The sequence below is a fragment of the Halictus rubicundus genome, chromosome 3 (assembly GCF_050948215.1).
Source record: "Halictus rubicundus isolate RS-2024b chromosome 3, iyHalRubi1_principal, whole genome shotgun sequence".
Lineage (NCBI taxonomy): Eukaryota > Metazoa > Arthropoda > Insecta > Hymenoptera > Halictidae > Halictus > Halictus rubicundus.
In genome coordinates, this window is record NC_135151.1 from 22,076,212 (window position 1) to 22,099,455 (window position 23,244).

Consider the following 23,244-nt stretch of genomic DNA (forward strand, 5'->3'; position numbering starts at 1 on the left):
GCATTTTGCAACGGTCGGTCTACCTTAGAAAATCTACTTAATTTTTAACAAGGAAACTTTCCTTCGTGCCCAGGAGAACCTTCTCTCTGTCCAATGTAGAATGTTTTTCAATAATCACAGGTGTTCCGAAACCCTCCGTGCGAACAGATAAGCGCGTGACCGAGGTCAGGAAAATTAGGTCCGTTCTACGTGGGCGATAGTAATTTTGCTCGACAATGTTTACGTCGACACTATTCCCCCAATATGCAGGGTGTTCGACTACAGGTGGGAGAAAACTTAGGGGGTGGTTCTTCATGAGAATGTAAAAAGAAACTGAGGAATAAAAAAATTGCGATTTCGGCTTCGTCTTTTAGTTATTAACTATTAAAAATACGCCTAAAATTCGGCAACCCGACCAACAGAGGTGTCTATAGTGCATGTCATAAAGGCGCGTGACAGTTACGAATCAAGTGACAAATACAGTGAATAAATACAGTCAACAACACTCCGCGGTAGTGGGGATAATTCAGCGACGTTTATCATCCAGGCCTTGGCGACATATATAGAGAAGTCAGTGTACATGCTTACCTTGGTTCCCATTTGGTGCTCCAGCGAGGTGAAAATGTTTTATGGATTCACAAATTAATCGTTGGGAGACATAGAACCTGCCTACTCGTTAAAATCCAGAAGGGCACTTTTAATATCCACCCTATGGAGTTATCGAGTAGAAGGGATCAATGTCTTTTCACTTTACAATCAGGCTCACATAAATAATTTACTAGTGATCGCTATAAAATAGTTTCCATATGTCCATTGAGTCCATAGATATCTAACGAAATCCTTGCAAGTTCAAGTATTCACAAATATACACTGTTTACGTGAATGTCGCGCGCCTCTGTGACGCACGCTACGTACACCTCTGTTGGTAGGGTTGCCGCATTTCAGGCGAATTTTAAATTGTCGATAACTGAGAAACGAAGCCGACATTTTTTTATTCTCCATTTTCGTTTTATACTGTCATGGAGAACCACCCCTTAAATTTTCCCCCACCTGTAGTCGGACACCCTGGGTGCTTAATATTTTATTTTACTGAATATTAGACTTAATATCTTATTTGACTTAATATTAGATTTAATATCAGACTTAATATTTTATTTGGGTTAATGTTAGACTTAATATTTTATTTGACTTGATATTAGATTTAATATTTTATTTGACTTAATATTAGATGTAATATCAGACTTAATATTTTATTTGAGTTAATGTTAGACTTAATATTTTATTTGACTTGATATTAGACTTAATATTTTATTTGACTTGATATTAGATTTAATATTTTATTTGACTTGATATTAGACTTAATGTTTTATTTGAGTTAATATTAGACTTAATATTTTATTTGACTTAATATTAGACTTAGTATTAGACTTAATGTTTTATTTGAATTAATAAGAGACTTAATATTTTATTTGACTTGAATTAGACTTAATACTTTATTTGACTTAATATTAGACTTAATATTTTATTTGACTTGAATTAGACTTAATACTTTATTTGACTTAATATTAGACTTAATATTAGACTTAATATTTTATTTGACTTAATATCAGACCTAATATTAGAAAGCCAGTAAATAACCAAACAAACCCAAGCCGTCCAGTCCACTTGTAAAAAAACATTTACACCGATTTCTTGAAGTGCCCGAAGGTCCTTTAAAAATTGTCCGAATAGTGTATCAAATCATCGTCTTAGGATGTTTTAGGTTTCGAACTGACACTTTCATTCGGTGTCAGGGAAAGGAACGGAAAAGTTCCTCCCGAAAGTTAGGATCGGTGTGATCAGAATGGAACGCGAAGTTTGAAACGGTCAAGAGAAAGAAGCTGCAGGAGGAAAAGGAAGATGCCCCCGTAATCGTAAAATCCATTTGCTATCTGTTCGTTTGTTTGGTTTGTAAGCCTCACGGGTAACTGGATAATATAAGCTAGCGGGACACAGAGAGGCGGTGCAGCTTGACTTTGGTGGCCGCGTAAATGTGTGCCTAAGTATGTGTGTACACGGGGCAACCGGAATACGGGGCGAACGCAGAAGAGGATAGTCGGAGGCTACACCAATGTTTGAGTTCCGTCTCGGATGTCGCTTTGCTCGGTCCTCTGTCGTTCTGTCTTTCTGCCCCCCCCCCCCTCTCTCTCTCTGCGTGTGTGTGTATGTTTCCTCTGGATTTCGTTGCTCGTTTTACCCAGCTGTCTGACCGCCTTGACTTCTGACCTTGCTCGAAAAAGTTTAGTCCTGGATCGTCTCTTTCAGGGACGAACCCCAGTCCGGCAGACGGTCCACAGATGAAGCAGTCAGCACGCTGACCTGTCGGCCCGTGTATTCTGTCTTGGCTTATCAGTGCCCGACGCTGTCATCCATTGATCTTTCGGTTGTTACCGATTTCCCGTCTCTGACGTGCTACGACCGTCAATTGGAAAAGCTGAGAAGCGGTGGAAGCTGGAAATTGATAAACAGAAAAACGATCACAGGGTAGAATAAAATATTTCGAAGCTCTCGGAGGTGTTTGAGTGATGATTGTCCACGTGAGCTTTCGTATTCTCTAATCCTACTAACCCTTTGCACTCGAAGCTATTTTAACTCGAAAACGAAACATTTCTTACGACATAGAATATTTCCCTTCGATATATATATTTTTTTTTATGTTGTCGTTACGAAAATGGTGGAATTTACTCGTACAATACTGAAGTGTTTAGTAATTTGTTAGATACGAACAAATTTAATAATGTAGAAAATATTTTGAATAATGATGCAGCAATTTTTAGTGGCGCCTTACAGTCGCCAGTCGAGTGCTAAGGGTTAATTCTAGAACAATTGGTAATTGTAAATGTCAGGTTGAACATATTCCTGTTTGGCCTACAGTCATTATAGGAACGTACGTCCTTCTTTATTCTAACGACGATATCTGTTTTACTTTTCAATTAAAAAAAATTAAAATAAAATGTTTTTTCATCCCTTATCAGTGGATGGTGGTAACGTAGCAGAATAACAATTTACCTTCTTATGAATTATATAAAGGATATTGGAGTATCTTTATTAATCTGCGAAATATTTGACTGCTAATTGCTAGACTGTGGATGTTATGCATTTATGGCGAACATTAGTAATTCTAAGTAGCAAAAATATTAGAAAAATTAAAACATACCGTTCTATAATTTTCAATCTGCTAAACATAATAAGAAAGAAAATAAATTTCTATTTCCCTTTGGTTCGTCGTAATTCAATTAAAAAAATTTTATTTTTCACGAAAATCCTCAGTCTACTAATTGCTAAAGTTGAATGACTGAAGTGATGTTTTGTATTATGAAATATATAAAGGATATTGAAGTATGATTATTAATCTGCGAGATATTTGATTACTAATTGCTAGACTGCGGATTTTAAGCATCTGTGACGAAAATTAGTAATTCTAAGTAGCAAAAATATTAGAAAAATTGAAACATACTGTTCTATAATTTTCAATCTGCTAAACACAATAAGAAAGAAAATAAATTTCTATTTCCCTTTGGTTCGTCGTAATTCAATTAAAAAAATTTTATTCTGCACGAAGATCCGCAGTCTACTAATTGCTAAAGTTGAATGACAGAAGAGATGTTTCGTCGAGAGGAAAATTACCTGTTTCGAAGAGACTCTCTGCTAGCATCGCGATCACGTTGATTCGTATGAAATACTGAAAAGGAAAGTCTCCGTTTTTTTGAAACGATTCCTTCCATTTGATTGGATCGGCTCGGATCGAATGCGTTTCTCATTGATCATCTGGAACCCGAACGCGTCTTTTAGACGACACTCTGCGAGGAGGTTGATGGAGGCATAGACGAAGAAAAGAGGATCTTCCAGGCACTCAGCCAGTGTCTACCTACTCTAGATGCGATCGTAGGTATACTAGGTTCTATTGAATAACCGAGAGAATTCCCGAATAGAATAGACGGGGATTCCGCGTGGTATCCTCCGTTTCTATTCTACGGGGGACAAAACTGACGAGAATTTCACTTGATTATTGAATTATTGAGTTATTGAGTCCCCCGAATGGATAACTTTTCCTATACCGTGGCATAATTTCGCGCCGCTCACGGCTCACTATTAAAAGTTCGACGGCGGTCGTAATTTATAACGTTAATTAACTTGAACGTTATGAAATATTCCTGTGGAATCAATTTTTTGTCGAAAAAGTCTGTTCTTACCATCGTGGAGGCACTGTAACGTCTCCATATACATGTACAGACATTTTTCCTCGATCTGATGCTCGAAAGTAAAAGATAACAAGCAATTAGACATTTTTCTAATTCAATTCGGACCGTAGTTAACCGTTTAATTCTAGATACAGTAATAATGGAGAAGTTACCTAGCTACAGTGTTAAATTAAATTTTTACTGATTTATACAACGAATCGTATTGTGTATGGGCCACTTTAAATTGCACTGTTTAATATAAATTGAGTAAACAATCGAGGTTCTACTGAATTTGATGAAACAAGATGATTAAGCGTATCTTGTTTGGTCTCGTTTTAATCATAAAAATGTCAAAAATATATTGTTGAAAGTTTCACGAACGAATAATTAGAAACTACAAAATTTGGTTGGATCTGACAGATTCGTGAATTCAATTTGTACTGTTCTAATCCTCCGTAAATGATCGTGGAATTCTTCAATAAATTTTTCTTTACTTGCAATAGTTTTATAACAACAATCGCAATACGTATGAAAAGCTCTGAGGTGTGCTCCTCAAAAGCCCACTCGTAGAAATATAGATAGCTAAATTTTTCACAAATATCGTGCTGATCTCTGTGACATATATCGAGACATTACTGTAGTCACATCACAGGCCCGGTAAGTATTGTTTGTAGGTCACGTGCTCCTCGGTCACTACAATTTATCGATGCTGATGATCCATTACCTGGATCCCAGGCGTGATTCTTGCACCGATCTGTCCGGTGCCGAACGAATCGGAGATTGGTAACAAGGGGATCGATTGGATCGTTAAGCGGTAACGGAGATCAGATTACGGGGGGCCAGTAATTAGCAGGATTAAAGTTCCCGGGCAATTTTCGCCGAGTTTATTGACTTACTGTTAGCCCGTGCCGGGTCGGGCCGGGCCGGGTCGGACAGTTGGTCGTGTTTAAAGTGGCGGTATAGCAGTTTGAAATTCGACTTGGCTCGAGCAGCGTGCCTCGTAATAGTGTAGAACGGGTTTGCTAGCTGTTCCAGGCGCTAGAGCCAGAAGTGGGCTAGTCGAGCGGGACGCGTCGAGTTAGGAGCAGACAGCTGACCTCGACTCACGGCACCGAATCACGTTACTCGTCGACCAGCAACGCGTTAGTGCTCCGGAATTGTACTCGCATTGTGCATCAGCCGCCGCCGCCGCCGCCACGCCAACTGGACGACAATCCGTTTAGTCTAATTCCGTCGGATCCGAACGTAAACTCGCGCCAAATTAATCAAACGCTGTCCCGGTTCGCTGTTGCACACCCTACAAGACGCCGCGCCCGGTGCCACCGTTTCCGGAAACGAACTTTTGCGCCCGGAAACTACCCTGCCGATGCCGCCGCGCCGTCGTCGCGCTCCCCTAACTTTCCAAAGTCTTTTCTTTTCGTTCGAATTATAATTACAGTTGCTCGAGTTAATTTTCCTTCTGGCTGCCAGACGGGCGACAAGCGTCCCTCGAAATTTGTAATTATAATCGCATTCGTGGGAAACGCGTCGCCGTCGCCCGCAACTCCTTTAACAGAAGTCTCCGAATCTTCCCTCTCCAAACGAAGAAGGCATTAGCCGAGCTTTCCACGGCTGTTGATCTTCGGCTTCTTCGCGGGGCTAATTGAATTCCGTCGGAGGATATGTGTGGGGGGACAACTTCTTCTGTCTCGGGGCTTTTACCGCGGTCCAGCCAATTAAAACTTGTCCGAGATCGGTTACACGATTTGCGAGAAATCAAACATTCGCTCCAATCTTTTTCAATGGGAAATGTTGATTCTTATACCGGGCGTTCATTTGAAAACTTTCCAGCCGAATATCTCGGAAAAACACGTGTCCATTTCGAGGGGGTTTCAAGGTCATTTGAAGGTCAACCTTGTCTTTTCAAATGGTAACCTATATTTTTCATTATCGGATATTATTGTACGTGAAAAGACCAGCAATTTGCGTAGGATACTTTTTTTTATCCACGCACTAGTTTTCTTTTTTTTTTTTTTTATTAAGCTATAGAACCCCACATGGGATTATTAGCAGCATGCACATGGCTGTGCATGCTAACATTACGTTACATAGGTAACTTAAAAACTAGGATTGAGACAATATAATGAGCATTTTCGAGTACAAAATTAACATTAAATTCACGCACTAGTTTTGTTTATTGCATTTAATTTAAAACGGATACTGTTTGTTTTACACATTTCTAATATCTTTCATACTTTTCGAGATATTCGGCTGGAAAGTTTTCAAATGATCACCCTGTATATATCTCGCAGTAATTTTGTTCGTGCGTACAGGGTGAGCGATGCCTCTTCAATTTATTTGTCAAATACTGGTTGTACGAAAGGGTGTTTTAAACATTCAGAAATTATTTTGTATCGAGCGAAGCGTAGAGTATAATATTTAGTTTTTGCATTTTTATCGAGGTTCGCATGTTGCGTTCGATATCAATCAGTATTCGTTTGCAACTTTTCTATGGACAAGAAATAGTTGACGAGAGAATTTAGGTGGCACAGTTAAATTCAATTAAATCGACGAGTGTTAATTTTAACTATTTGCTTCCACAAGAAATTATAAAATTTCACTAAATACAACTATTTTCGAACAGTTCAGAGAAAGCATCAAACAAAAATACTCCTCTTCAACCCCCGAAATTTCAATTTACTATTACATTTTTGTTTAGAAAACCAACACACCATCAGCACCATTTCGACATGCTCAAATGTCAACATGTAATATGGAATATTGTAAAATCTCTTTTGTCGACATTTTACAATACTCCATATTACACGTTTCTTCATGCTACTAGCATTCGCTCTGGTAGGTTCACAAGAATATATGCCGTCGCGCAAAAAAACGATAACCTAAGCTACCAAAAATTATGGAATATTGTAAAATCTCTTTTGTCGAGATTTTACAATGCTCCATATTACACGTAGTGTTCCTGATTCCTCAATATTTTTTATTTCTCGAGAAATGAGAAATAAGACTATATTTCTCGATAATTCTCGATAATTCTCGAGAATTTTTAATAAAATAAAGAAATATTGGGAAACTTTTACCAAACTTTTATAAAGTGAAACATTACGCTTTTGTTTTGAAATGACTTCTTGAGAAGCATAACGCGTCTAATGTAGAATCAGACAATCTACTTCTTTTTTTTTGTAACATCTGTAGCCGTAGAAAAATTTCTTTCATTTTGTGTGGATGTTGGCTTCATCGTATACAGAACATCCAAAAGTTGCTGAAGATTGGGTGTCCTTTTTTCAGTGGACTCAAAAATTTGGAATTCCTTTGTTAGAGTCCGGAATTTATTTTCTTCTGCCGCTAAACTTTCGACACTAAATTCTTGAAGGCTGTCTGCAATTTCTAATCCTAACTTTTTTTCCAGTGATGGTTCCTCGTTCTGACAATCTGAAAGTTTCTCACTATTTTCATAAGAATCATTGTTACATTTTCCAAAAAATCTGCTTAGAATTTGTTTCGCCATTTTATACATATCTGCCTTGGATGTTAAATAAAAAAATGTATCTTCTGAATCTTTTTGCAGAGATTCTGGATTATGCAGATATTTCGTAAGGAATACAACAATCTTGTCTCTTCTTTTAGTCATTTCTTCTTTAATAACAACAAGAAACTCGTTACTCAATTCAGTATTCAGTTTTTCTAAAGTTTTAAATAAGAATTTAAGAGAATTTCAGAATTTATGTTATAAAATAAATGAGATTCATAAGAATTTTCCTAAATTTACATTTCTCGAGAAATGCTGGCATTTTTCTCGAGAAATCAGAAATAATCACTTATAAAATTTCTCGAGAAATTCTCGAGAAGGAACACTAATTACACGCTTCTTCATGCCACTAGCATTTGCCCGGTTAGGTTCACAAGAATGCATACCGTCGCGCAAAAAACACTAACCTAAGCTACCAAAAATTATGGAATATTGTAAAATCTCTTTTGTCAAGATTTCACAATACTCCATATTACAATTTTCTTCATGCCACCAGCATTCGCCCGGTTAGGTTCACAAGAATGCATACCGTCGCGCAAAAAACACTAACCTAAGCTACCAAAAATTATGGAATATAGTAAAATCTCTTTCGTCGAGATTTCACAATACTCCATATTACGCGTTTCTTCATGCCACCAGCATTCGCCCGGTTAGGTTCACAAGAATACACACCGTCGCGCAAAGAACACTAACCTAACCTAACCAAAAATTAATTTGCATAGTTTCGAAAGGAATTCTGCAATCAGTCGTGGCAGTAATACCTCCGACATACACAATCTCAGTCAAGGTTCACTCGATCCTCGAAAGCGACAGGTACGCCCACACGCCATACTGGCGGAGATATAGTTCGTGGAAACTGGGGAACACCGTTGTCGCGGAGTTAGCAAACCCGAAGACAATTTATGTCTGTTCAGTGCGCGATGCCGAAGCAGCTGTGTCATCGACGAATCGCGAACCGTTCACCGCAGAAACAAAATACATATTTACTTGTCAATGGCTTCTTCGAAGCGCAAGGACGACCGTTCCCGCTCGGCCACGGCCTCGATATCCTAGCCTCGAACGTTAAAGGATCGAAGCCGGACGACGCAGGACGAGCATTTAATATTTCCTTTACGAGCGGACACGATTCCATTAGCAAAGTTTCGGGAACCGGCGCCACGGCCAAGAGGGACCAACCTGTTCGTTAACGCCCGCTGTTTTATTCATTCGATTAGTTTCGCCGGCGAGTAAAGGCATGACGTGGGATTTTCCGTGTGCACGGTACCGGTCACACGTACACCACCGACCGAGGAAGCAACGCCATTTTCGAAGCCTCGGAATACAATTAATAGCGCCACGGGCTCGACTCGAGGAGATGGCTTCCGCGCGGAGAGTACCGGGTCCTGTTGCCAACTTTAACCGATTATACCGTTGTTACGTATCGGGTCAGTCCATAAGTAACGTTGGTTTTTCCCCTCACTTTCGAGCTGAAAAATGTACAGTAACTTACGGTCGTAAAAGCTTGCCCGCGAAATTTCGACCACGTGAAAACAGACTTTCGTTTACAGCGACGGATATTCTTCTACGACGACGTCGCACAGTGGGCAATTTGGACAAAATCGGATTCAAAATCAAGGAACTTTCGATAGGAACGAGGTAGAGCGATGAAATTTTTTTAAAATGAAAGCTGCAACTTTGTAGAATATGGGAAAAATAGAGAGATTGTGGTATGAACGCTTTTTAACCTTGAGAAAATTTGTTAAACGCGCACAAATTCAAGAAAATTTTAGTTTTTCCAATACCACGCGCGGAAAATTTTTTTTTTAACATGCTATACATCATTTCCCATAGACATTTTTCACGCTGATTTCAAATCTGGTCTCAAAATTTGTCTACGACCTCAGGATTTTGTAAAAAATAGATTTTTGTGACAAAAACTAATGAAGTCATTTTTTCGTTGAAATGATTGAATCTCTCTATTTTTCCCATATTCTACAAAGTTGCAGCTTTCATTTAAAAAAAATTTCTTCTCCTCATTCCTATCGAAAGTTCCTTGATTTTGAATCCGATTTTGTCCAAATTGCCCACTGTGCGTCGCATGGAGACTGGTAAAATGATGAGAGCTTTCTTCTCTTTATGATAAAGAAGAAGATTATTTGTATCTATCCTGTGCTTGTGTACTATTCAATGGCTGTACAGGCTGTTCGACTACAGGTGGGGGAAAATTTAAGGGGTGGTTCTCTGTGACAATATCAGACGAAAATGAGGAACAAAATAATTTCGGCTTCATTTTTTAGTTATTGAGTTTGTTACTGAGTTGGTAAATTGGTCTTGAAAGATCAATCGAAAAATCCTTAGGGTAAGCGACCCAATTACTGTGCCTACGTTAATTGTACTTATTTTCAAAGCGTAATGAATATCAAAAACAGAGATACATAACACGTTAACTGACTTTAATGAAACAATTTAATATTTCTCTTTTAACATTCGCTATGCTTCAAAAACAAATATAATTAGTACAGGCACAGTAGTTGGGTACCTCACCCTGGAAAAAATTCTGAAATGACCACCAGTGTAATGTGCCGGTCTCTATTCGCCTCTTCAAACTGATCATTTCCCGATCCGGTTAGGCTCCGCGCGGACCGCAACCATAAAACCGAAAAACCGTGCTATCGGTCAGATCCGGCCTCGCGCGGACGAAACGCGTAAAAACCCACTGGATCATCGCATCGCCGCGAAAAGATCGAATCAAGGGTCCGGTTGAATCACGACTACCGATTCTTCTTCGACACGAATTCCCGATCCGGATGCCGATCGTTTAACTCCCGGAAGAATCCTGGTCGCGATTGTTCGGTTCAATCGGTCAGGATTTAACGCGTAAACTTCGCGGCGACGCGGAGCACGGGCCAGCGGTGAAACGGTAGGGGATGGTTGTGGCATGCGAGAGAAGGGGGTTGAAGGGGGGTTGGAATGGAGGGGAGGCGAGAGGTGCAGGTGAATCGGAACATAAAATATTGCTAACCGCCTCGCGACCGAATTTAATTCCCCGGGCTGAACTCGGGGGAGAACGTCGAGCGGCAGAGGGATTGCCGCATGGGGGGGTGGTTTGGGGGTACAAGGGGCAGAATAGGGCAGAAAAGGGGGGCGAGTTCGTGGAGGAAGGAGGGTGGCCGGTGCTCTGGCCTCGTCGAGATAAATCTTCCTGTCGATGGCTCACCACCGCTCGGATTAGAGTCTACATTTGCACCTACTCTGGCCCAGCGGCGCGCCCTTTTCTCCTCCGAACCCCTCGCTCCTTCACGACCCCTCTGCCACGGCCAACCGATCCCCCTCGTACCGCTACGTTTCGGCTGGAAAGACCGTCTCATAAATTCGCCGCGGCTCGTTATAAATTCAACCCTCGTCGGACACGAGCAGCCAACTGACTACGGGTCCCAGAGACAAGGTCCGACGCGTCGACGATCACGATCCGCGATCCACGCGTGTATGATCGGATACCGGAGCGTTATTGGGGATCCACCGAGCAAGGTACCCTGCTCAATTCGGGATAGAACGCCAGATAAGGCTGGTTTCTTTTCCCGGCGAGAGCGCTGCACCGATTATGGCGACGAGCATTCGCACAACTATGCGCGCCAGGGAACGATGAATGTGGATTTACAGCCATGAGCGAAACTGAACACGCTGTTACAACATTTCGCGAAATATTAGGGGAGCCCATAAGTAGTCAATTGTTTTGAAATCTGAAACAAACTTTGTAGTAAATTCAAGTTTTTATTTCCAAATTTATTATACAGGGTGGTTGGTAACTGGTGGTACAAATAGGGGTGATTCTACGCGAAAAAAGAAGTCGAAAATATAGAATAAAAATTTTTCGTTTGAGGCTTTGTTTTCGAGAAAATCGAATTTAAAGATCCGTCGGATTCGTGTGCTTTAGTATGCGCAGGAAGTAGAATTGGTAAGTCATGATCAGACGCAGCAGACAATTCCAAACTCAATTTTCAAACTCAATGTTCTCGAAAACGAAGCTTCGGATGAAAACATTTTATTCTACATTTTCGACTTCTTTTTTCGCGTAGAATCACCCCCTTTCCGCTTGTACCTCCAGTTACCAACCACCCTGTATAATCTTCACCATTGTCAAGGACAGTTTGCCTTGTCATCTTCACCATTGTCAAAATGAAAATGTATGCAATGACGAATATGATCCTCGGTAAAACAAAATTATACTTTTTGGAATATTGACGAACACTGGCTGCTTTACCGAAAACTGTAAAAGAATACGTGTTTCCTCTTCAACGATCGGTACAGAACTAAAGGCAAAATTGATTACTTATGGGTACTCTTAATATGTTCAATCTTTCTGTCGCACGGTTAATTCCAAACTACGGTTAACACCAGAACTACCGGACGAGTCAAAATGACTTGCTCCTAATTATTTGTTTTAGAAATATTGGAATTATAAATCTGTGTTCATCAGACAATTTTTCAATAAACTTCTCTGTCGAAGTAGATATTTAAACAAAACTGGTACCAAATCTAAACAAATACAATTTTGTTGTTATTATAAGGCCCGTTGCATTTAGTGTTTGGTAGTCCTAGTGTGAATTCGAATATGTACCGTGTTCTATCGGTACCGCGTGCCACGCAACAAACTAGATATTTAACCCTTTGCACTCGAAGCTATTTTAACTCGAAAACCAAACATTTTTTCTGACTTGGAATATTTCCATTCTACGTACACAAGAGCCGCACGGACCAATACACCCAGTCGAACTGAAATTTTTCTTCTTCAGTAGGACTTTGAAATTATGATTTTTTTTTTTTCATTTTATAGTATACATACAAATTTAATACTGTAAACGATATTTTTAATGGCGCCTCAGAGTCGCCGCTCGAGTGCTAAGGGTTAAAACAGTTGAATTGTTTTCAAAATTCCGAGGACACTCCTCGAATCCAGTTTGAAAGTATTGTTTATCCGTAACTAATAAGTCTAATGACATCTTTCGCATTCCCATAAAATCGTGACGTCCATGAATATTACCGTAAGCTTGTTAACGAATACAATCTGAGGAGAAGATATTCATGTAAAGATACTTCTAAAAAATTTATTTTTTCTTTTTGCACACGTGAGTTCGTACAACCCCGTAATGAATAATTGATTACAGTACGGCGGAAGCTCCCGGCTTAGAGTGTTTCATAACATGCGAGCATAACCGTGGTTGTATATTTAACAAAAATGAGGCAGAAACACTGAACGATCACGTACGCTATCGCGACGGAATATTTAATCTCTCCGTAAGCGAGCGCATAGTATTTCTGTAAACTGTTCCGCGTGAATGGTTATCGAACAAATAGATTTGCTTTCAATTCTAGCGTTACTGCTTCCGCGTTTCCCGGCACACAGGCCTGCACCGTTGACGCGACACAGACTCCGCGTTTGTATCGCGCAAGTACGCACGCAAAGTGCACGTAACACCGACGATCTATACTTTAATGTTTCCTAAGTTCGCCGTGTAATGTAACTCGAATCGTAGGAAGGCATCAGTATGGTGGCACGAGAGCAGCCGCATGGTAAACCGTAAACTGTAAGTGTGATAGCTAGTTAAAGTGAGTTTGTGGAGAAGTTACGTGTCACCGGTGTACCGGCCTTAAAATGTCAATTAACGTGCAAATGCCCCGTTTCGGTTAAGAATACTTTCCGCTAACAGTCCCGTTCTGTGTTTTTTATTTTCGACGAAATCCGGTCGCCCTATACGCGACGCGACAATAATTCACGATATACAGTGAATTCTCGATATATGTCGTCAACGCGGGACTCGCCGGAGTCGTTTATCGTCCAGGAGATATAATCGAGCCATGTTATGTTTACACTCCTTGGTGTCCGAGGCCTCTCGAGCTTCGGGGTGGGGATAATCCCGCGACATTTATCATCCAGGTCTTGGCGACGTATATAGAGAAATCAATGTACAGTGGACTACTGCTTACAGTAAACAATGATTTGTAATTTGATAATACACGTAATGGACGGTCGTCAAAGCCGCGGAGAACATTGTCCCCTTTTGAGGAAGTGCAACATTTTTGGAACGCCCTGTATATTTTTCTGAGCGGCCATCGGTCATATTCGAAAATCGCAATGTTTGGGGTCGGAACCATATTTGGTCGAATATCTCGGAATTTTTTGAATAAGGAATTCAGCCGCGCATACTGCTTTTAGATATCCTAATTTGTTTCAAAAATACACAAAAAAAGGAATAACGTGTTTCCGTTCAACGGTTCGTTTTCGGGTAAATTGAGTTCGAAAATTCCGAGCACAAATAATAGAGCCAAACTCGTTTTTCTTGATGTAAATTGTACACGAGCCAGCCATTTGCCAAATCGATCGACTTCGCGTTGGAAAAAAGTAGAGAAAATCGATGCAATAGTATACATCCGTATACATAGTTACATTCGTTTTTAAAAGCTCTCTCGATATTTGTCATTCGACGATGTGGAGCCTAGTTAACGAGGCAATTTATTCCGAATGTAAAAAGTTGAGTATCAATCACGTGCTTTGGTAGAAAAAAATTTAGCAAAACAGAGAGGTGATTAATTAATTCATACTTTACACTTTAACGTACAGAAACGTAGGAGGACTTGTACGGGAACTGTAATTTATTACAAACACATAAAAATTATAATATTACTAACTTGTCGCACCAGCATTTGTCTGTGTTCTAAATGGAAGTATCTTTCACATTGAAAATACGAATAATTATAATGATGGACGCTTGATTTGTTCGATCGAATAATTTATGCCAGGGGTAATATGGACAAGCTCTTCTCAAAGGACGTAGTAGGAAAATATAAATAATTATAATGATAGACGCTTGATTTGTTTAATCGAATAATTTATGCCAGGGGTAGTATGGACAAACTCTTTTGAAGAGCTGTGGAAGGAAAATATAAATAATTATAATGATAGACGCTTGATATATTTCATCGAATAATTTATACTAGGGGTAGTTTGGACAAGCTCTTTTGAAAGGACGCAGAAGGAAAATATAAATAATTATAATGATCGACGCTTGATTTGTTTAATCGAATAATTTATGCCAGCGGTAGTATGGACAAACTCTTTTGAAGAGCTGTGGAAGGAAAATATAAATAATTATAATGATGGACGCTTGATTTGTTTAATCGAATAATTTATGCGAGGGGTAGCACAGACAAATTCTTCTGAAAAGGCGTAGAAGGTATTTGCGTCAGTAATTAATATTTAAGTTCGATGGTAAAATTGCCGGCTCTATATATGAACTTGCCCTGGAACTGTAATTTATTAAAAAAACAGAAAAATTATAATATTACTAACTCGTGGTACCAGGATTTGTCTGTATTCTAAATGGAAATATTTTTCACATTGAAAATACGAATAATTACAATGATAGACGCTTGATTTTTTTAATCGAATAATTTATGCTAGGGGTAGTATAGACAAATTCTTCTGAAAAGGCGTAGAAGAAATTTACGTTAGTGATTAATATTTAAGTTTGATGCTAAAATTGCTGGCTCTATACATGAACTTGCCCTGGAACTGTAATTTATTAAAAAAACAGAAAAATTATAATATTACTAACTCGTGGTACCAGCATTTGTCTGTATTCTAAATGCAAGTATTTTTCACATTGAAAATACGAATAATTATAATGATAGACGCTTGATATGTTTCATCGAATAATTTATGCTAGGGGTAGCACAGACAAATTCTTCTGAAAAGGCGTAGAAGAAATTTACGTCAGTGATTAATATTTAAGTTCGATGGTAAAATTGCCGGCTCTGTACACGAACATGGGAATAGCGCGAGTCGGGCTTTATATGGTGACCGCATCAGGATGTCGTAAACTCGGTGAATGAAAATGACGGTTCCATCGATCACACGGCGGAGTCGACATCGATCACTCGGGGTGACTTCGGTATGTCGGGCCTTGCCGCGGGTTGTGCACGATCGTAGAGTGAATAAAATGGCACTTTTTCCAACGGTGACTCGTTCGCGGAGCTTGCAAGCTGCCCGAGAATTTCGACCCGGCGAAATGCGCCGGTCCTCTGCATAAATGATCTCATCTATTTCCCGGTTACCGCTCTTTCCTGCGCCCGATAAAAATACCTCGGAGCCCGTGTCTATGAAAATTTCACGTTCGCTCGCGATTCAACGCACCTCCCTAATTCGCGAAATCGATTTCGCGCTTATCGCCGAAGACCGCGAAGCCGGTCGATATCGATCCCTCGATTTTCCTCCGTGGGATCCTGAATCGACCGTCCGATACATCGGACTGATACCTGACAGAAAAACAAAAAAAAACATGGTCGAATTTTATCGACGACCACTCGGAACTCTCAAAGTTTTACGAGTGACCGTTTGTTCGTTTGCAACGAGTTGTAAATTCCGTGTAACTACTTTTGGGTCGCGCTGTATAAACTCCCCCACGCGCGTGTAACCTTATGTGTGGACACGTACCGCGTGTAACACGCGCCCCGGCTGTTTCAGATAACGTTTATGATATCGGTGACAGCAATCGTGACCTGTGACCTCTGATAAATTATATTTTCGCCGGGCGGCTTGATGAAACTTAACAGCGGTTTTACAGGAAGTTGAATGATTATTTTCGTGGAACGAATCAACGCGAGGAAGGGGAGCCTGTGCATGGGGGTTACCGTACGTGGAAGGTACGAAATCATTATGGTCGTGATCGTGTCGACATACCAGTCGAACAAATTTTGACAACGTAAAAACTTGGAGAAAATGGAAAATCTCTCTTTGGGGTTGGGGGAAAACGGTTTATAACTTCTAAACTTCCGCGGTGGCGTTTAGTAATCGTAAGGGCTGGTATAGTGCGGCCAAAGTTTCAAGATGACGTAACTAGGATAAGATTCGAGTATGGTGAGACGGGGACGGAGGTCGAGGATGAGACGGAGTTTGCGGACGAGTAAGTCAACGGTGAAACCATTGTTTTCGGAAGAATTTGATATGGTCGAATTGGATCTGAAACAGGAAATCGATGCTCTATTTTTTACATGGAATTACGTTGACGTACACCCTCCACTATGAGAATCATTAATACGTTGAGTGTCTATAAAAGTCGCAGAATATCAAAACAACTTATTTAACACGTTCGACGCCCCATATTTGGGTGACGGAATTATTTGTGCAGGTTTCAAAATGAATTTTTACGTTGATATATTCATTGCACCAAACTTGATTAGGATCTGTAACATGCAAGAAAGTTGGAAGATTACTCAGTATCATACATTTAATTTTGTGCAATTTTTATTTCATTAAATAACTTACTTTGATTTGATGGAATTTTTGGGGTTTCTAGTTGGGCGTTCAAAGTATTAATACTATCAATTTGTTGCATATTAAACGTACGAATTTTAACAGTGACATTGAACAAACATGATCTTCTAAATAAACTTGTGGATCAAAAGGGGCGTCATGGTAATTAACATATTCGATCGATGAATTACAAGTGTTTAGATTATATTACTTATTCGATGTTTTTGTACGGTAAAAATAATGTTTACACCTCGTAGATCATAATAAAATTTGGATTACTTCGCAAATTGTAGTGAAAATTGATTTTGAAGTTTGGTAAAAAAAAATCGTGCTGGTTAAACAAGACTGGCGTGACAACGAATGTATTGCCGCAGTTAACAATTAACACGTTAAGTGCCAAACATCGGCCCCAGAGATTCTTACAAAATCAGAGTAATTTAATTAATGAAACAAAAACTAGAAATTTAAAATATATTATTGGGGACGTTGTCTTAACCCTTTTGAATTCGAAAGATTCCAACAAAATTCGGTTTTAAACTTTTTGATTATAGTAAATTAAGTATATCTTATATTATATACATTGTAAGCTTATAAAAAATATAATTGATTTTCGTATGCTTGTATCACGTATACAGGAAATAATGTTTAATTTTAGTAACTGTACGTACGTACAGTAACGAGCAAAACTGAGTCTACACCATTTGAAGCAACATAACTTTTTAAAAATTAGATCAAATGACTTGCATTTTATTGAGAAGTTAGAAGGGTTAGTTTATTAGACGAGCTGTAAAAAATTTTTGAAAAAAGTTTGAATTGGTCGGGATCGCAAAAGAAATAGTAAAAGATGGTTTTTTCAGCTTTTTTATCTGAGCCTGTATTGAAAATTTAAAAAATGTGCTGAAAATTTCACCGATATTGGTTAATTCGATTACGAGTTATAAACGCTTAAAAGTGGAAAAATTGCCGTTTTTCACGATTTTCGCCTTAAAATCGCACTGTTTGATTCCGACCGATTCAAACTTTTTTCAAAAATTGTTTACACCTCGTCTAATAATTCAAGTCATTTGATCTAATTTTGAAAAAGTGATGTTGCTTCAAACGGCGTAGACTCAGTTTTGCTCGTTAGTGTATATGGCCGCCACCGTATGTGTACTGTTTCTTTCTTTTTCCAAGAACCGTGTCTGAAGCATGTTTCGTCAAGATCAACTAGTATGAATACTTGTAAGGGCAGATCAAACTAAAAGCGAGTTGGCCCGGCGGTTCTGGTAGGCAGCGAATGTCACGAAGGACGAAGTGGTGGGACGTGGATTTGCGGTCCGGGATAGAAAATGCCAGGCCACCCACCTGCCCGATGGGAAATGTCAACGAGGCCGAAGGCAAAAGTCAGCGGACATCTCCTCGCAGCGGGAACGTCGCGTTCCGTTTGTCGAATGCTAGAAACGGCAAGTCTGCCTCCGCTCCGTGACTCAAAAATTATTACTTCGTCTGACGGATACGTCGGGGACACGGCAGCCTTGGTAGAGCTCCCGTGCTTTATTATTCATTGTACATCCGACCCGACGACGAAGATTGAAATTGTCCTTCGCCGTTACTTCGCTCCGGAAACGTTTCCGCGAAAGACGATGTATAAATTAAGACGATTTTAAAAGTATTTCATCCAGCCGCGGCTGTTCCTTTGAGCGGATACGCGTCGCCGCACAGTGGTCTGAGAACGCGATTTTTCCAGCCAAAAATCAATTTTCGAAATTCAAGATTTTGAAAAACTTTTTTGCCATACAGTAACAAAACACTTCAAACCTTAAAAATCCAAAATATTATTCATTTCAGTTAAGTGTGGAATCGAGGGTAACGTTTTGAATACAAAATTCTGAAATTCAAAGTGAAACTAATTATTGTAATAACTCATTATAGAACATGATATAACAGGTTTGAATGAATGTTTTATATATATATATTAATAGGCGTACTTTCAGTATTTAATTAGTTTCTAAGCATTATTTAATCCATGTGCAAATGCTGCAATATTATTAACAATTTAAACTTTGAGAAGGGTTTTAAAAAAAGTATTAAGAGTTATAAGCATTAGACTTGTTTTATAGGAAAGTTTAAACAATTGCGAAGAAGAGCATATAAATTTTAGCTGCCACCTCCTGCCACCTTGTACGATAATTAAGAAATAGAAGCCCGCGGTATTTTGATGTTTGGCTATTATCGGGTCACGAAGACCACTTGGCGCTTGAATGGTGGCTCGCACTCAGATGTTTTAACAGAGCAACCTGTTTGTTACCATAGTAATTCGTTTTCTTCTAGCATAATTCTTTTCGATCGCGTTAGTCTTCAATCGAATATTCGAGTCGAACTATCGATACAGAAGGATTTTACTGAGTTTTATGTGCTTAAAGCATTAGTTATATAAGCATAGTAACACATATTTATGCATATATATATATATATATACATACATATATAAAGTAAATAGCATATTTATTTATGATTACATAATTATAATTATAAAATAAATCATACAATTATATTATACATATTAGTTATATTAGTTAAACTGAATAACTAAAATATATTGAAAAAAATGTTAAAAAATGTCGATATGTGTCCCTCTTTAATTTTTACCGCAAAAAGCGAATTTCCAGACTATATGTGCGCAGTATTGGATCCGCCATTTTGAATTTTGAATTTTTGGTATCAGATTCGTTATCAGTGATCTCAAAAACACGTGATTACCAACTTTTAGAAAGTTCCAATGACATTTTGATTTTTGGCCAGTAAAATCGCGTAAAAATTGTTATGTAATTCGTGTAGTTGGAATATGTCCTGAATTGCATAAATTGTGGTTTTGAAGTGTTGTAAAGATATATAAAGTAAATCGTTTATTGTTTTTTTTTTCAATTTGAAGCGTTTTAAATTATATCGAGTGGACTCGGCCTCTTTCAAATTTTATAACGAATCTGGTTGTTAACTTTGAAAGTGATTTAACTGCATTTTTGGTAAGAAAACACATTCGCTTAATAATTGCCATTATTTTAATAGGAACTCTCTTTTAGATACACTTCACACTAATCCTACCAATCACAAAACATATAAAAGTGAAACGTCTTGTAGGAGGGAGAAGATTGAATTTACTTAAACTTTGTACGATTTTCATTATAACATGTGCCTAAATAAAGAAGTCAATTTGGTAATCTCCTATGAAAACGTTTCTACAATTTCAATAATTGTGAAACAGAGAACCGGTCATTTTGACCGTGGTAGGTTTTGTGTTAAGCAGTATGACACATCCTATAGGTACATTTTTAATTTGATTGAAACCCAAACCCTTAGATATCTCAATTTAAGTGTAAATGGAGTTAGGCCACTTTCGAAATAAACGGCTCGATTGTACTTTGGAAGCGTGAAATTTCATGCTGCAAAGTCGACACGATTCCGTTTACGACGAACGAAATGAGATCTTTTTATTTTCGAAAGATTTCTACGTAAGAAGTTTTCGATTCGAGTTATATGTACCCTTTCGGTGTTTATGCAATTTTTATTCGGCCGACTTCGTTCCGGCAGGAATAATATTGATGTTAAACCTGGCAGGCCATTTCAAGTGCTCTCGTTTGTATATTTGAAGAGTGTTGACTCATCACTCGGATCTTCCTCTATCTTACGTTTTCAAGTATTTAACTTTCCGAAATTCCATTCCCCTTTGGAAAACGAATTCACCGGATGTAGAATCGCGGTGCCGTAAATTATAAAGCTGCGCCAACTGCGCCAGAAGTTTGGCCACTCGTACGGGATTCCAATCAAATTATATTTTTGAAACTGGATCCGTCACTTTTCACTCGTAATTATTCCTGCCAATTATCCGCCTCCGTAGTGAATCCATTTTGTAACGTGTTTTCGTCTCGATACTCTTCCACGAGTTCAAAGAGTAATTCTGCTCTGAATGTATTAGGGGGACCCAGAAGTAATAAATTATTTTGAAACCTAAAATAAACTTTGTAGTAAACTTCGTTTAAATTTGTTATGTAATCTCCATCATTATCAAGGACAGTTTGCCAACTTTCCTGCAAATTTTCAATCCCCCTCTTATAGATACCCAGGGTTCCTTACATATTCTACAGAATATTTTATTTCTCAAATAATGCTGCTAAAATGAAAAAGTACACAATGACGAATATGGTCCTCGGAATGTACGGCCGCCATTTTATTATTGTAAACAAAATTCTACTTTTTAGAATATTTCGAACACAGAGGCTGCTTTACCGAAAACTGTAGAAGAATACGTGTTTCAACGATCGGTACAGAACTAAATGCAAAGGAAATTCTTAGCAAATAATTGATTACTTATGGGTAGCCCTAACCCTTCGCACTCGAAGCCATTTTAGCTCTGAAACGAAACATTTCTTCCGACCTAGAATATTTCCCTTCTATATATATTTTTTCATACTATACATACGAAAATCGTGCCATTTACTCGTAGAGTACTGAAATGTTTAGTAATTTGTTAAATACAAACAAATTTAATAATGTGAAAAATATTTTGAATAATGATAGAGCAATTTTTAGTGGCGCCTTACACTCGCCGTTCTGTTATGCCGCAGGAAGGGGTAGATGAAGAGAATCCTCGAATAAACTCCAAAGTCTTCTAGCACAACTTAGGTTTATTTGGGAATAGGTCGCCAAGCAAAGATACAAAGCGATTTTGTACACGACGAATAACTTAATGACAAACGAGTCGACTGACGGGTTACGTGTAACTTCTTCTCTCTGTGTGTGACTGTCCGCGCCCTTTCGCAGGGCCTTATGTAAGGGTACAACTATGGAAGTTTGGTGGGGATGGATGACACTAGCCCTTAGAGATAGGGAATGACGTGGAGGTCGGTGTTTTCGCAGGGTTGGACTTTAATCTGAAATCTCTGTACCGGTGAGTAATTTGCCTTATTGTTAGTCTAGTAGATGAGAAAGCCCGTGAGTTCTGACTCATCTATTCGTCTGACTTATCTATAGAGAATAGATAAGTCTGGTAGTCTCGCATGACAGTTCGAGTGCTAAGGGCTAATACTCGGACGATACCGTTGAGGAACACTCCGCGTAGCACGTAGAACGCATTCAGAAATCAATTGAACAGGCTGGTAAGTTTATTTTTATTTCCCCTCCGTTCCGAGGCCGGGGTAAGTGGAAACGTGGGTTTCGTTGGGGCAGGTTACGGTCAAAGTCGAAATATCGAGTTTGGTGAGAAAAGGCGGTCGAGGGATAAGAAGAAAATAGGGGGCTGGCGAGAGGCAAGCCCGGCGAGGGAAAGAGTAAAGAAGAGAGGAAAGGATCGTCCCTAATCCACGAGATCGAGCCGGTAACGCGATCAAAGCGGCTCCCTTCCGGTCTCTAAACCGATTTCCTTGGATTCGCAGAAACCTACCACGTGGGGTCGATGGATTTTCCTTCTCCCGCCTGGGAACTTCCTTTTTCTGCGAGCTCTCCCACCCTCTCTTCGCTCGCAACACACTCTCTCCCCCCCTCTCTCTCTCTCTCTCTCTCTCTCTCTCTATCTTTCTCTCTTCCTCGATCTCTTTTTCTTCTTTTCGTTTCGCTCGCTGCCCCCGTGGCTTGATATCAATTACTTTACTATCTGCGCCGGCGACCGTGATATATGTAACAGAATAAAGATAACAATGTTTTAAATTTCAACCGCGGCAATGAACGTTTCTATAAATCTAACCGAGCGAAATAGGGGTTAAAAGGGGAAAAGTACGATCTCGTTCGGGGTTGCGTTTATCGATGATCGTCCGGGCTCATTGTTTAATCGATAATTTACGCGACAGCCGTTAATTCTTAATCGAAGAACGCGTTATGAATATTCGTATAATCGAAATCCCGTTGAGTCAGCCATTCTGTTGCGGTGTTATTACCGCAAAATATTTTAAGGGGCGTGCAGCAATAGTGAACAGCCGAAATGCATGGTTTCTTGCGAGTTCGATTACTCTAATACGGTATCGCGAACATACCGACACTTTTAACAGGCGAATACGTTCGCGAGTGAATTATGTTTGTCCGAAACGACCCGAATTTAAGCAATTGGAAGAGTTAGCTTACTGGATGGCTTGTGAAACAAGTTTTAAAAAATCAATTTCAATTTTCAAAAAATGTGCGAAGACATTAGAAGACTTTATGAATATTATTAAACCGTTTTCAACTTACTAAAATTATTAGAAGACGAAATCCGCTTTTATTTC

At 39.1% G+C, this 23,244-nt stretch overlaps 1 protein-coding gene across 3 annotated transcripts in view; it reads left to right on the top strand.

Annotated features, from left to right (window-relative positions):
* The window catches only part of Scgdelta (sarcoglycan delta), a 429,272-nt gene that overhangs the window by 341,503 nt on the left and 64,525 nt on the right, over window positions 1-23,244 (top strand). Inside the window, exon 1 of one of the 3 annotated variants that reach the window (XM_076785991.1) lies at window positions 13,171-13,289. The exons of the other annotated variants lie outside the window; for them this stretch is intronic. Coding sequence (XP_076642106.1) covers window positions 13,273-13,289 — 17 coding nt within the window. The 5' untranslated portion in view covers window positions 13,171-13,272. Of the gene's footprint in view, window positions 1-13,170; window positions 13,290-23,244 lie in introns of those variants that run through there. 3 annotated transcript variants of the gene reach the window in all.